This window comes from Myodes glareolus, chromosome 1 (assembly GCF_982192425.1).
Source record: "Myodes glareolus chromosome 1, mMyoGla1.1, whole genome shotgun sequence".
Classification (NCBI taxonomy): domain Eukaryota; kingdom Metazoa; phylum Chordata; class Mammalia; order Rodentia; family Cricetidae; genus Myodes; species Myodes glareolus.
Genome location: NC_142026.1, coordinates 16,694,790 through 16,707,106, shown reverse-complemented (window position 1 = coordinate 16,707,106; position 12,317 = coordinate 16,694,790). Strand labels below are relative to the sequence as shown.

At 46.9% G+C, this 12,317-nt stretch overlaps 1 protein-coding gene across 1 annotated transcript; it reads left to right on the top strand.

Moving 5' to 3' along the window:
• Positions 1 to 2,347: 2,347 nt before the first annotated feature.
• On the top strand, positions 2,348 to 7,097 carry LOC125416300 (C-X-C chemokine receptor type 1-like). Its single transcript, XM_048459218.3, has 2 exons — positions 2,348 to 2,480; positions 5,216 to 7,097. The coding sequence occupies exon 2, from the start codon at positions 5,223 to 5,225 to the stop codon at positions 6,279 to 6,281; it is 1,059 nt and encodes a 352-aa protein (XP_048315175.3). The 5' UTR covers positions 2,348 to 2,480; positions 5,216 to 5,222; the 3' UTR covers positions 6,282 to 7,097.
• Positions 7,098 to 12,317: the final 5,220 nt, after the last annotated feature.

The following is a 12,317-nucleotide window of genomic DNA, read 5'->3' as shown; positions in this document are numbered from 1 at the left end:
ATGGACACCAGTGGTACGGAAAATTGACATTTATGGGAGGGGCAGATCGGCTGCCCTGACAGAAGCAATGGCGGCCAGGAAGACCAGCCCCACTGCATGGAAGTGAAGCTCTCTGACATACCTCAGGTGTGAGTATGTGACCGTACGTCTAGGCCTTCTTATCATCACGCTGTGCACTCCATGAGTCATACGAGAAACACCGTTTCTCTTATAACCCTTGGCAATCACTTACTATGCTCCCTGGCAGAGGACAGATCAAAAGATAAATTGGAAAGGGAATCTTTGTTCTCTCGCTGCTCACGGTGAAAACAGGAACCTCCTGTGCAAGCATAGGGGAGTTCATGTGATAATGGGGGAGGGTTTAAACACACTCAGCTTCATCTCTGCTGCGGCGATAGAAGACTGTGACTGAAAACAATTTAGGGGAGCAAAGGACCTGTTCCACCTCGTAGGTCACCGTCCAACCCTGAGGGAATTCGGGACAGGACCTCAAGCAGGACTCGGGAGCAGAAACTCCAGAGGAATGCTGCTTGTTGGCTCACTCACAGACTCATGCTTTCATTTAATTTTTTTTTAATTTTCAGAACCTGAAGATTTTATTTTTATTTGGAAAAGAAGAATTATAGTGTGAAATGCACAGATGATAACAGAGCCCAATTAATTTGCTGTGTGAATTATAAGCATGAATTCAGAAAAGGAATCAAGTAGGAAAATATTGCATTTTAAATGCAATTCTTTGTTAACTACTTTCAGGGGAAAAAGTTCATCTTGGCACATAGACAGGCAATTTTGTCTATATGGGTGTTGTGCTTGAGTGTATGGCTGAGCACCATGTGCATGCAGTACCCTCAGAGGCCAGAAGAGGGCATGGGAGTCTCCTGAGACTGGAGTGACAGACCCTTTGGAGCCACAGTGTGGGTGTTGAGAACCAAACTTGAGTCTTCTAGAAGAGCAGTCAGTGTTCTTAACCATCGAGCCTGTTCTCCTTCCCCACCTAGTTTTCTTTTTTTTTTAAATTTTTTTTTAAGATTTATTTTTCTTTATTTTATGTTCATTGGTGTGAAGGTGTCAGATGCCCTGGAACTGGATTTTCAGAAAGTTATGAGCTGCCATGTGGGTGCTGGAAATTGAACCCAGGTCCTTTGGAAGAGCAGTCAGTGCTCTTAACCGCTGAGCCATTTCTCCAGCCCACCGCCCCCCACACCTAGTTTTCTTATACAGACCAGGACCACCTGATCTATTTAGGGATGGTGCCTCCCACAGTGAGCTGGACCCTCCTTCATCAATTAGTGATCAAGACAATCTCCTACAGATATGCCCACAGGTCAGATCGATCTGGGACATCCCTCACTGGGGTTCCCTTCTCAAATGACTGTAGGCTCTGTCACGATGACAGTTAAAGCTGATCAGGACATCGAACTAAAGGAATGACATCAGGGAGTCAGCTGTGAACTGCTCAGGGGCCTCTCAGGCAGCTTTCCAGAGGAGCTGTCCTGTAGTACCAAATGGGGAGCAGCAATTACATCACCCTCAGCTGGTCCTTCACTGATATCCCAAGCCCTAGTGATCTCTAATCTCCAGCTAGACTCTAGGGAAGGAGTGGTCATGCCCCAAACCTCATCGCTACTCTAACCAAACAATAACTGGAAATGGTTGTGTAAAAGGGAGGTTAGTTTTTCTTCCAAAATCTCTACCACAAAGCCTCTAAAGATGTCTATGCTATAAATGAAATGCGGTGCTTGTAGCTGGGCATGGTGGTGAACACCTTTAGTTATAAAATTTGGGAGATAGTTGAAGGTTCATGGTTACCAGCTATGTAGAGTTCAAGGCCAATTTGGGCTATGAGAGACTCTGCCTCAAAACAAAACCAGACCAGAAAACAAGCATTGGGGCTTCAGATGCAGCTCAGTGGTAGGATACTTGCTCCAGCATGTTCTGGCCCTGGGTTCTATTTCAGCACCAACATAAGCCGTCCAAACACAGCTTAAGTAAAGACCTTCTCACACTCTCTAAGCTATCTCCTAAGTTCTCCTTATAGACTCCCCCAAGTCTTTCCCACAATGGACTTCTGAAACTTCCACTGTAGAAAGTTAAACCCCCTTCTCTTTTATTCTCCCTGGGGAAGTTGGAAGCTTCCCAAGGTTCTATTAGGGAACTCGGGGATAGCACATGAGGGTAAATTCAAGAACCCGAAGATGAAGAAAGTGACCATCTATGGAGGGAGGAATTTGGAGAGCACATCCTCAAGTGCAGCTTCACCCGGCTAGCCCTGCTGAGCCCATGGGACTGCTGATGCCGTTGGGTCCCATGACCTAATCTGCACCCAAATGCAGACGTGGGTGGGACTCTGAGGGGAGGGATGGTCTGGTGTGGTTTCTCTCCTTTTTCTTTACTCATCCAGGTCCTTCAGCTGTTCAGTCATTCTGGTCTCTGAGCTGCAGACTCCTGCACACACAGAATATTCTCAGCTGGTGCCTCAGGTAGGAAGCCACCCTTGTGTATCACACACTTGTTGGGGTAAGAAGGCTTGATTTGATTTGATTTTAGAAAATGCACTGGTTTCTGTAGAATGCAGGAATTTCTGAAAAACTATTTCCTTTTTCTTTTTTGGGTTTGTTTTTTGAGACAGGGTTTCTCTCCTGTGACCCTGACTGTCCTGGAACTCACTTTGTAGACCAGGATGGCCTTGAACTCAAAGATCCACCTGCCTCTACCTCTTCAGTAATGGGATTAAAAGTGTGCAGTACCACTGCCCAGCTTCTAAGGTGTTTCCCATCTACTCACAAGGAGTAAGTTCTCAGCTCTGATATCCTAAGCGGTTGTGGTCACAGTCCCCTCATCCTTTGCTTTAATTCCTCTCCTGTTATGTGGCTGAGATGGGTAATTCCCCAATTCAGTGTGATTGTTCCTGATAAGCTTTCATCTTCTGTAAAGATACAAACACTGACAGGGAGAGAGCATCCCAAGGTGCAGGGATGTAAATGCATCTGCCGTGGAGCCCAAGGCCTGGGAGCCAGGGAGAGCATCTCCATCTCCCCCCGCTCCCGCCCCGCATTTGCAGATGACAAATGGAACTCTGAGGGATTAAAGACCCTCAAGCCTAGTCAAGGCTACCACAGAGAGGGGGGGCATTCGATAACAGGTAACAGTCCCCTCATTTCTAACCTGGTTAACTGCTAAGTGCTTCCAGATTAGAGAACCCTCAGTTGGGTAGAGGCTTATTTATTTGTGTGTGTGAGTGTGTGTGTGTATGTGTGTGTGTGTGTGTGTATGTGTGTGTGTGTGTGCAGGAATATATGTATGTATGTATACACACACACACACACACAGACACACACACATATAATCAGGGGATGATTTCAAGGTGTTGGTTCCCCTGTCCATCAAAGGTTCTGGGAGTAAACTCAAGCTGTCAGGCTTGTATTATAAGCTCCTTTGCCTGCTGAGCTATCTCACCAACTCTTACGTGTATTTGAAATTTTTTCTTTTTCACAGCTAGTGTGTGTGTACGGTTTGAGTGTGGAGACAGAGGATAACCTGCAGGAGATGGCTCTTTCCTTCTACTTTGTGGTTTCTGAGGCTCAAATTCACGTGGTTACACTGGGCAGCACCTTTGTTCACTGAACTACCTCATTGGCGCCCCCTATACATATTTTTGACGTGATGTTTACGACTATAAAAGCTAGACATAAGCTCATCGTAAGTCAAGGCACACTGAACAGTTTAATATAATCTGTCTCTCTCACTTCTTTCTCCAGGTAGAGTTCATGAAAGGCCAAAAAGGACCTGGAGAGATACTCAGTAGTTAAGAGCACGAATTGTTCTTTTTTTCCTATTAAAAAAATTATTCTGTGTCTTTTACATCATTTATCATTTTTTTTAGAACTTTTTATGATTTATTTAACTTTATTTTATGTGCATTGGTGTGAAGGTGTCAGGTCCCCTGGAAGTGGATTTACAGACAGTTGTGAACTGCCATGTGGGTGCTGGGAACTGAACCTGGGTCCTCTAGAAGAGTAGTCAGTGCTCTTAACTACCAAGCCATCTCTCCAGCTCATGTCATGTATCTTGATCCCATTCATTTCTCCTTCCCTTCACATCTACCCTCCACCCTGCACCCCCCAATAAAACAAAATTTAAGAGAAAAAGGGAAAAAAAAACAGGAGAAAAATTAAAAATCTCCTTACAGAAGCCGCAGTGTGACACAGTGAGTCACACACTAAACCCCTTTGTCCATATGTCTTTATTTGCAAATGTTCGTTGCAAAGAGTCGTTGGTCTGGCTCGAGGCCTCTGGTTTCTATTACACTCTCGATGCTGGGCCTCACTGGGACCCTTCTTGGCTCCTGTGTTGTTTCCATGTGTTGTGAAAATTCTGTCAGAGCACAGATTGTTCTTGAGGGTTTGTTTCCCAGCACACCCCTTGGGCAGTTCACAACTCCCAGTAGCTCCAGTTCCAAGGGATCTGATACCTTCTTCTGGTCTCTGCATACAGACATACAGACTCACATGCATGTATACACACATAAGTAAATGCCACGAGAAATAACACTTCTTTTTTTGAAAAGGGCAAACAATCACGAGGGGCACATATACAAAATAATGCTGGGAGGGACACCCAGATACACCGCACCTCCTTCTGTTTTGCTGCGTGCTGGCTCTTTCCTGAGTGTATAAGAGCGATCTGGTGGCTGCATCTGAATGTAGGGGCATGGGTGAGGACAAAGATGGTTAAAAGAAGACAAAGTAGTTGGAGATAGAGTTGAGAATGATAGAGCCAACTGAAGGCAAAAGTATCTTCCATGAGTTTTATTTTATCCCATACTCAGACTGAGTCTCCAAGAACTTTGACAGCATTAGAAATCCAACTTCTAGGGGGCTGGAGAGATGGCTCAGTGGTTAAGAGCAATGGCAGCTCTTCCGGAGGACCTGAGTTCAATTCCCAGCACCCACATGGCAGCTCACAACTGTCTGTAACTCCAGTTCCAGGGGATTCGACATGCTCATACAACATACATGCAGGCAAAAAAATCCAGTGCACATAAAATAAAATAAAAAAAAAAGAAATCCAACTTCTATAGAAGTTCATATTGAAGGCCAAGGAAGTGAACTCTGGTTGTCAAAGCAACAGAGAAGCCAATAATACTATCCCATAAACATTTATGATGCTGGAATTTGGTTACTAAATCATATCTCTGTCTTAACCTTTCACCTAGATCGAACATGGCCAAGGCTGACTACTTCTGGGCTGTTACGGATAATACGACGTGGGATGACTTTGAGAAAGAATTTGGAAATAGCACCGGAATTCCCACTGGAGATGATTTCAGCCCTTGTAAGAGAGTCCCAATAACCAACACGTGGGCTCTGGTTGCCGTTTATGCACTGGTGTCCCTGCTGAGCTTGCTGGGAAACTCCCTGGTGATGCTGGTCATCTCATACAGGCGAAGGAGCTGCTCTGTCACCGACGTCTACGTGCTGAACCTCGCCGTTGCCGACCTGCTCTTTTCATTGACCCTGCCCTTCTGGGCTGTCTCCAAATTGAAAGGTTGGATTTTTGGCACACCCCTGTGTAAGATGGTCTCACTCCTGAAGGAAGTCAACTTCTTCAGTGGTATCCTGCTACTGGCCTGCATCAGTGTGGACCGATACCTGGCCATCGTCCATGCCACGCGCACGCTGACCCAAAAGCGCCACTTGGTTAAGTTCATATGTCTAGGACTCTGGAGTCTATCTTTGATTCTGTCCCTGCCCTTTGCCATCTTCCGCCAGGCCTATAAACCATACGGTTCTGGAACAATCTGCTACGAGGTCCTGGGTAAAGCCACAACAAATTTTCGGATAATGTTGCGGGGCCTGTCCCACACGTTTGGCTTCCTCCTGCCGCTGCTGGTCATGTTGTTCTGCTACGGGTCCACACTGCGCACGCTCTTTAAGGCCCGCATGGCGCAGAAGCGCCGGGCCATGTGGGTCATCTTTGCGGTTGTGCTTGTCTTCCTGATCTGCTGGCTGCCCCACAACCTGGCCCTGCTCTCAGACACCCTCTTAGACACCCACTTGATTGAGGACACCTGCCAGCGCCGCAGTGACATCGACCAGGCCCTGTATATCACTGAGTTCCTGGCCTTTTCTCACAGCTGCCTCAACCCCATCATCTATGCCTTCGTTGGGCAAAATTTTCGTCGTGCGTTCCTCAAGATCCTTGCGAACTGTGGCCTGGTTCGCAAGGAGGTTTTGACACCGCGTCGTGCTGCCTTTCACACATCTCTTACTGTCCGCTAAACCTCTGAAAATTACCAGAGAGGATAACTATCGTGCTGATGTGAGGTGCCATGCTGCGTGTGCGCGTGAGTGTGAACAGCACAGCTATGGACAGATAGTACCTGGTCTGGGGAGGGAGGTGACAGGATCAGAAGTTAGTGACTACTGTCTCTAGAGCCCACGCCTACTTTCTGAGGAGGCCCTAGTGGTCCTCCAAGGACTGCCTTTACACTTCCACGGGAACAAATGTCACCATTTCTGCTGAATACCTGCATCTATGATTTGTAATCTGGGTGATTATCATGGTCACATCTGCAGCCTAACGCCATTCGAACCAAGAACTGGAGCTTGCATCTGACATTAGCCTCACGGACTGGGCTCTCTCCTTGGAACACCACCCTGACTGCTCAGCACATTCCAGCAGGCTGTCTAGTAACTCTACATCCTGTGATCTGAGTTCATGAGACCGTTTTCCCATCTTGGGGAATGTTGCAATGTCTGCTGAGGACATCGGTCAGGTGCTGCTGAGGCACCCAGCCACCAGGCAGCCTTGTGACGAAGCTGAAGACTATCTTCCCTTTAGGTGTCCTGGGTGGACAAAGGGTGTTTGGGAAACTAGGCCTGAGAATCCCCTTTGCCTCGTGACCAGCATCACAGAGGGGGATGAGTGTGTTGGGTACCAGCTGAGCCAACGATGGAGCAAGACTGGCAGCTGTAACTTTTGCTGTCTTGGAACTTCCGGTTTGACAGGGAACAATAACAACTTTCTAAATCCAAATATAGCTGTCAATCAACTGGACAAGCAGCTATTTCCAATAAAATTTCTGCCCAATCCAATGTTTGTCCTTGTGAAAGTATCTTGAGCGTGCCACATAGTAAAAGGTGTGGATGGGGCGGCTGTGGTTCCTATTGTATATTGGGGTGAGCGCTCCTCACTGCCTGTGGGCTAGTGGATTTACCCCCTCTAGAGCTGCCTTTGCAGGCACAGCCTCGTGCTCATCATCACAGCTCACAATCAGGAGGGTCCCTTGTTCCTCCTAAGTGTGAGCTCAGCCTTACGTCTAGGGATAGCCGTGGTCTCCTGCACGTGGTCTGTCTCCTTTAATTTATATTCAGTGGCTTCCTCATCTCCACATGACCCCAAGAAATTGTGTTTGAGACTGGAGAGGAGGCTTAGTGGTTAAGAGCACTTGTTGCTTTTTCAGAGGACCCAATTTGATTCCCAGCATCTACGTAGTGGTTCACAACCATCTGTAACTTAGGTCCCAGAGGATCCAATACCCTCTTCTGACTTCTGTGGGCCTTAGCTATGCACAGTAGAAGCAGAAACTCACAGTAGCTTAAGGCGAAAATGGAGAAGGTACTGGCCTGTGTGCAGGAGGGGAGGGACCAGGATGGCCTGAGGCTGAGCTTCCGGGTGGGGCTGCAGTGAAGGCTGAGACCGGGATCAGGGACCAAAGCTGGAGTAAGGCTAAGGGTGGGTACAGGCCTGGGGGACAGCTAGGCATAAGGTAAGGTAAGGTAAGGTCAGAAGAGAGCAGTTATCAGTAATAGGGAAAAAAAAATCCAGCCATGGGGAGACTGGGAGTGAGAGACTTAGGGACCTGCTGACGGTTGGAGGCAAGGAGTCCAGCTAGGGCCTGGACCAGGTCAGGACTGGAGGATGGTGTATGTCTTCCAGAAATGGATTGAGTGCCAGGGATGACTGAGACTAAAGACTTCATAGGTAGGGTCATCATCCTCTTTGGAATATTGTCTCGGACACACATTCAGAGTCAGGACAGAGTTATCCTTGGAGGTCGTGAAGGAGTCAGGGGCTCGAGCCCATGGAGAGAGAACTGAGTCAGGAGAGAGGATGTGTTAGCTGTGTTTTCCTACAATACTTGCACTCTATTGCCTATAGCAATAATTCCAGTTGATATGTGGCATATTCATTTATGTCAGGAACTGTGCTGAATGAGTTACTATTAGGAACAGCTGCAGCTGGGTTGGGGAGATGTAAGAAATTCTGAGGAGTCTAAGCAAAGGTAGGACACACACACACACACACACACACACACACACACACACAGAGCCTGGGCCAGCAGGCCAAGCCTCAGAGGGCATGGAGGGCTTCGGTAAACCTTACACGATAGCTTGTGTCCAGTCCTGGTTGAGCCCAAAGCTTATGTAATGAAGTCAGGTGGCTTCCTTGAGCGGACTGTAGTGAGCTTAGAGACAGGCCCTGGGATCCTGTTAGGAAGTGGAAGCAGAAACGGGGAGGGCATGGACAAGCTTGTGACCCTGTGGTGGAAGGAGAGCGAGAACTCACGAGTGTTGAGGGGCAGAGACTCAAAGACCATTCAGCATGATCAAAATTCGAACTGAGAGTCTGTAGTAAGTCAACCTGCAGCTGTGTGGAGAGAAACACTCCTCACGGAGCAGCTGGGATGCACATTTCAGGGAGATCCTCCCCACCCCCAGCAGGAGGAAGCAAGCAAGCAATTTTACAAGAGCAAAGACTACACAGTTAGATGGGGCGTTTCAAGCCTGAGTTTCTAGAACAGGGTTGGGGACTTTTCCACGGGACTTTTCAGGGTAGGAGGCAGGAAAAAAAATAGGGGCCAGTTTCAGTTTAAACCAAAGATGGCTTCAGCTGAAACAAGATAGAGAAACCTTTAGACCTGTTACAAGGAGATCTTCGAGGGGAGACCAGTAGGACCCAGCTATCAGTTGAGGAGAAGCAGTGAAAGGGATTCAACCTCTAGCCTGGATAACAACTGGGAGGGGACATGTTGTGACTGGGTAGGTAGTGTATACATTTAATCCTAGAATTTAGGAGGCAGAGGCAGGGAGGAATCTCTGTGAGTCTGAGGCCAGCCAGGGCTGTGTGGAAAGACCTTGCTGAAAAAGAAAAAAAAAGCAGTAAGAGGCTGCTTTTTGATCCGTGGGGTACAAGCAGATATACCTAATTACATGGAACACGCTAGCTCTGAAGGTCTGGGAAGGATTTGGCTAGCTTGGACTCACATTATTGGAATCCCTTCTCATCGAGGTGGCAGATTGTGAAAGCTATCTGAGAGGGCAAAAACCAACAGAGCTGAAAAGAGAGTGCGGAGAACATCGGTATCCAAGGGGCTGAAATAGGAAGGGGAGCCTTCCAAAAAGACTGAAAGGGGGCTGGGATGTGACTCAACTGGTCGGGTGGCAGCCTAGCATGAATGAAGCCCCGTGTTCAGTTCTTAGCACTGTATAAACCAGACATGGTGGGACATATCTACAATCCCAGCATCTGGGTGGTGGAGGCAGGAGCATGAGGGGTTCAAGTTCATCCTCAGCTGCATGGCACTCATCACCTCTTGATATACATTTATGCTTAGCTGTTTGCTGTTAGCACCGTGTATAGCTCAGAAAGAGGCTTCATATCTGCTGGGACCGCATCCTCAGCATCAAGCAATGATGAGTTTAGCAATATGTTTCACACACGTGCACACACGTGCACACACACACACACACACAATGTTGACAATAAATATATTTGGCATGCTAGATCTTAGATTTATTAGCTTGCAGGCTGTCTCCTGACAGAGGGACCAAATCTGGTAGTTGCTCAGTCCAGGAGGTGGATGTCTCGGAGGTCCCAGTCTGGTGCTGGAGTCCCAGGAAATTCCTAGAGAGCTGCCGGTCTTCAGTCTACATTGGAATCCCAAAGAAGTAGGTGCTGACACCAGCGAAGGAATGACTCAGCAACAGGGTAGATGAACTCTCAGGCAAAAAGCAAATGTCCTCTTCCATGTGATTTTCACATGGACTGCCACCAGAGGGTGTGACCCAGATTGACGTCGGCTTCCCACCTCAAATGATCCAATCAGAAAACCTCGGTTGATTTCAGGCAGTGTCAAGTTGACAACCAAGTTTAGCCCTGAGAGCTTCTCAAACCGAATCTTTATATTCTTTCATTCAGAGTCCAGTTCTATATTTATCCTGACGAAACAATCAAGGTGACCCAACGTAGCTCAGTGAGTGGAATGCTTGCCTAACACACATGAAGCCCTGGGTTTCATGTCCAGTGCCACATAAACAAGGCAAGGTGGCCTGTGCCTGTTGTCCCGGCATCCAAGTGGGTGACACTTTTTCTTGCTTTCAGGTTCTGTTGAAGAAAACATGTCTGCTCTTCATGAAGTCTTCACCTTCTAAATGTTCATCTCCAGCCCCCCCCCCTTGTGGCAGTGGAGTATTCAGATAGCCAGACAGACCAAGTGTCATTTAACTCACCACCGCATCATTAGGTCTGAACCTTTAAACTGTGGCGTCTGCACTAACTTCGGCTGTCAAAATTGAACTGAACTGTTGGATACCCAGTTCATGCCTGGGGAGACGGAGAATCGGTTGGTATGGGAAGAGACCCCCATATAGCTGGTGTTGAAGTGTTTGTGGCAAGTACACATCACACCAAAGTAGAGCACCATCATATGGTATCACAGTCGCTGCTTCCCCTGGGGCTTTCCTAGTTTTGAGCTGTGCCGAGCAATGCGGCCATTAGCATTCAGATATGTCTTTGGGTAACTTTTGAGGAACTAGGGAGATGGCTCAGTTGATACAGTGCTTGCCTTGTATGTATGAGGATCTGAGTTTGAACCCCACACAGAGAGCTGGGCATGGGGATGTACTTTGTAACCCAGTGCTAGGGAAGGAGAGCAAACCCCCGGGGCTATGGCCGGCCAGCCAGTCTAGACTACTCGTAAGCTCCAGGTCAGGGAGATACCTTGTTTCAGAAAACAAAGTGGTGAGCTAATACAGATACACTGTTGCAGGTAACTTCCATTCAGGAGACATTTTGGAAATTACTTTGCTTAATTTTGTTTTGTTATTTTGAGTCAGGTCCAGCCGAGACTGGCCTCAAATTCTCTATGCAACTAAGAATGGTCTTAAACTTTTGATCTTCTTGCTTCCACCCACTGACTGCTGGGATAACAGGCATACACCTTCATACCTAGTTTAAAGACTAGGTCAAAATAGTGAACCAGAGGCCCAGAGTTCCAGTGAGTAAGTGTCTTATCCTCTTGGAATATTGTTCTTTTTCAGGATGGGCCCTAAAAGTTAGAGGAAGCCAGGCACTGACATCCAGGCACTCAGGAGGCTGAGGCAAGAGTATTTCAAACTGCAGGCCAACTAGTACTTATCTTAAACAAATAAACAAACACCCGAGACAGATCAAGGCTGGGTAGTATGTACCTGAGATCTCAGGATTTGGGAGGTGGAGACAGAGGATCAGGTCATAGTTCTCTACATAATAAGTTCAAGGCCAGCTTGGGCTGCTTGAGACCATGTCTCAAAACCCGCTCTCCACACCACTGCCACACAAAGGTAATAAATAAGGATACATCAAGAGCCTATACACATCAGAAATGATCTTAGGATGGCTTTTTCTTGGTGAGGCTGGAAGTGTAGCTTAGATGCAGAGAGTTTATCTAAGATGAGTGAGGTCTTGGGTTCCAATCTCAGTACTGGAAAGGAAAGGCATAAATTATTCCTTTGAACAAAAATAGACATGATCAAGCCTTGACTGGTTTAGTAATATTTAGAGGTTTTTTTTTTTTTTTTGCAGTTTTAACTATTTAAAATAGTATGACTGAGAATGTTCTTCGAGTAAAACCTATGTGATTATAGTGTGAACTGTCTGCTCTTTGTCTCTCTGTTAAGACAATTTTGTTATAGCAACATTTCTTAGGAATATCATGCCTTTACAACAAGACAGGCTGTATTGAAGAAGACAAGGGTGGGAAAGATGGCTCAGAGGTCAAGAGCACTTGTTCAAGTTTGGTTCCCAGCACACATGGCAGATAGCTCGCAACCTCCTGTAGCTTCGGCTCCAGGGGATCCAGTGCCCTCTTCTGGCTTCCTTGGACACTCGTACACACTTGGCATACATTCACAAAACAACCTCATATACACATTAATACATAGAAAAATTAAAACAGCAGAGAAAAAACCAGGCCAGGCTACAAAGCATTGTCTCTTGTTTTGTTTCCTTAAAAAGTACTCAAGAGGTAGAGACAGGGGGATTTCTTTGAGTTT

Coding starts and splice junctions, on each gene's coding strand:
- LOC125416300 (XM_048459218.3), top strand. CDS start 5,223: ATGGCCAAGGCTGACTACTTCTGGGCTGTTACGGATAATACGACGTGG.